Source organism: Gekko japonicus, unplaced genomic scaffold (genome assembly GCF_001447785.1).
Source record: "Gekko japonicus isolate JY-2015 unplaced genomic scaffold, Gekko_japonicus_V1.1 scaffold1288, whole genome shotgun sequence".
In the NCBI taxonomy this organism is placed as follows: Eukaryota; Metazoa; Chordata; class Lepidosauria; order Squamata; family Gekkonidae; genus Gekko; species Gekko japonicus.
Window position 1 is genome coordinate 419,465 of NW_015163127.1, and position 2,541 is coordinate 422,005.

General features: G+C 40.3%; 1 protein-coding gene across 1 annotated transcript in view; it reads right to left on the reverse strand.

Annotated features, from left to right (window-relative positions):
* The window catches only part of MCMBP (minichromosome maintenance complex binding protein), a 34,003-nt gene that overhangs the window by 8,435 nt on the left and 23,027 nt on the right, over positions 1 to 2,541 (reverse strand). The window contains exon 10 of the mRNA XM_015406919.1: positions 596 to 719. Coding sequence (XP_015262405.1) covers positions 596 to 719 — 124 coding nt within the window. The remainder of the gene's footprint in view (positions 1 to 595; positions 720 to 2,541) is intronic.

Below are 2,541 nucleotides of genomic sequence, written 5' to 3' on the forward strand. Positions count from 1 at the left end.
GGAGTTACTGACACTACCTGGATATATCGTAGTGCATTTTGTTAGTGCTCCCTGAGCAATTATGCTTCCCCTTCATCCAAAGGGAAAGTTTCAGCTCTGTCCAAGAAACCCTCCCCCCCAAGCTTAAAAGCAAGAGAACATGAGTACAAGTGACAACAAAGTCAAGTCAACCGGATACGGTGGTGGGCTTATGGTCATGATTTAGAAACCCTCCACAGAAATGCCACTCTCTCTTTTGAAGGCAAGTACCCTCACCAAGGGCTCACTGTGCATATATACTACGTGAGCTCTGTAGAGTAACTGCTCTAGTACCCTCTTGAATCTATCAGGCAGCCAAACTAACAAAAAGTTCTGTTTTTAGATTTCTGATTGGTTCTATAACCCTAATCCTATTATATTGCTTCCTGAATGTCCTCTCCCATTGATTATATTGACTCACTCTAGCTAATACACCTTGAGTCCAACTGAGAAAGACGGACTATAAATAACATAAATAAAATAAATTTTAAAAGGCTTTTACCACATCTGCATAACTATTATTTTGTCACTTTCAACTTTGGTTTAAAGGCAAGGGTCCTCAACAGGTGTTACTTACACTGTGGAGATGAGATGCAATATAAGATATTCAGCAGCCAGGCTATCTCCCAAGAAGGCATGAGTAAGGAACCCAAGAAGTTCTGCTCTGACTGGTGACAGTTCCGACATAAAACTAGAAACAACTAACAAGACAGCAACAGACGCCAGTATCATAAATATTATAGCAATCATATCAAGTACAGGCTTAATTTACACAGCTAAATTCCACTTGAAGCCAGTGCAACAGCCAGCTCCATGTTCAGTATAAGAAACAGTTTGCTTTTTCTCATCTTAAGAACACTAGGCTGGATCTCAAAGAATTGCAAGCAGAACCAAGCTTGCAGAACAGACCTTTGACAACCTTCCCTTTATAGAGCACCCCTGTTCATTCAAGCTGTATGTTTTGTCAACAGTCTCCATTTTCTTATGTCATTCAATCTAAGCCATAAAGAAGGAATTCAGAAGAAATGCAGTAACAACGAACCCATGCAACCCCTTCTAGGTATTCATACAATGCTAGATGCTATCAGAAGAAAATATTACTCACTCAATTCCACATGTAGAACTGTAGGCTACTGTGCAAGCTGTGTACAATTATTTTCATATGAAATGGATTTTCTAAATTCAGTTTATAAGAGCTGAATTGTAGCTCTCAATCACTAAATAACATCAAATTATATTAGTCCACTTCTTGTTAGAGCATTAAGATCAATAAGTAACAAAAACGAAATATTTATTTATTTATATTTATACTCCGCCCTCCCCAAGGGCTCAGGGCGGCTTACAGAGGCAAAGGCGGACCTCGCCATGATAAAACATAATATATATAAATATCCATTCATCTCATTTTCAGGACTGCACCTGAAAAGGTTTAAATTAATGCTCTGTAATCCCATTGTAGCTACGCTTTATTCCTTTGTTGTATTTGGTTTCTTTAGCGTATTTCAAATAATTGTTTGTAGCAATGTAGGAAAAAACCCTGCAATTTACTTATATATCAATATTTGGAAGGCAATATACCAAAGTGCCAAATGTTTTACATTAACAGTACAAATAAATATTTTAAGAGACATACATCTACATAGAAAAAAAATGTACATTAGTGTTTGTCTGTTCACACAGAAGCACAGAGCTCTGGACCACTACCACCAGAATTAAGGGAGGAATTGGACCAGACATGGCTCCTCATAGTGCAATACTATCCTAGGCTATTGAGAGTGAGCAGATTATCCACCCTTGTTCCAGAGCCTCTATGCACTGAGATGCATTCAAAGACGCTATATCAGGAAGAGAAGGTGGCTTCTTCCTCCTGCTAGTGCAGCCTAGGCTGTTTCTTCTTCTGTTTTATATCCAACAACAATGTATGGCAGGTGCAAAAGAAAGTGGAGGTTGGATCACACTTGTGGAACAAGGATGTTGCAGTGCAAGCTGACCTCCAAGAGGCTTCATGCTTTGAATTTGTGAAGTCTGCTCCTTGGTTTCTAGTGAGTGGGTGCCCTCTGCAGGACAGGACTAAGAGACAAAATGGCATATATGCAAAAGGAGCAGTAACAATTTTGGGGGATACCGTTCAATAAAGGAGTTGTGAGAGACAGGGTAGGATCCTGCCTCTCCCTAACAGTGACTATTGAGTGCTGATGGTATGTTGGTGAGTGGAGAACTGGGAAACAGCAGTTCAGAGAGGGAGTTGGCAGCTAAGGAGCTGCGAGGGAAAAGAGTGTGTCTGGCTGAGTGAAACTGTGAAGAAGAGCTGCTTAGAGATGGCTGAAAAGGATCAATATGTAACAAAGGATCCCAATTGTGGGAATGGGGAAACAGTTTAAAAGTTCAAGGGAAAAGGGCTCTTTTTGTAGCAGGAACTCCTTTGCATATTAGGCGACACACCCCTAATGTAGCCAATCCTCCAAGAGCTTACAGTAGCCCCTGTAAGAAGAGTTTTGTAAGCTCTTGGAGGATTGGCTACAT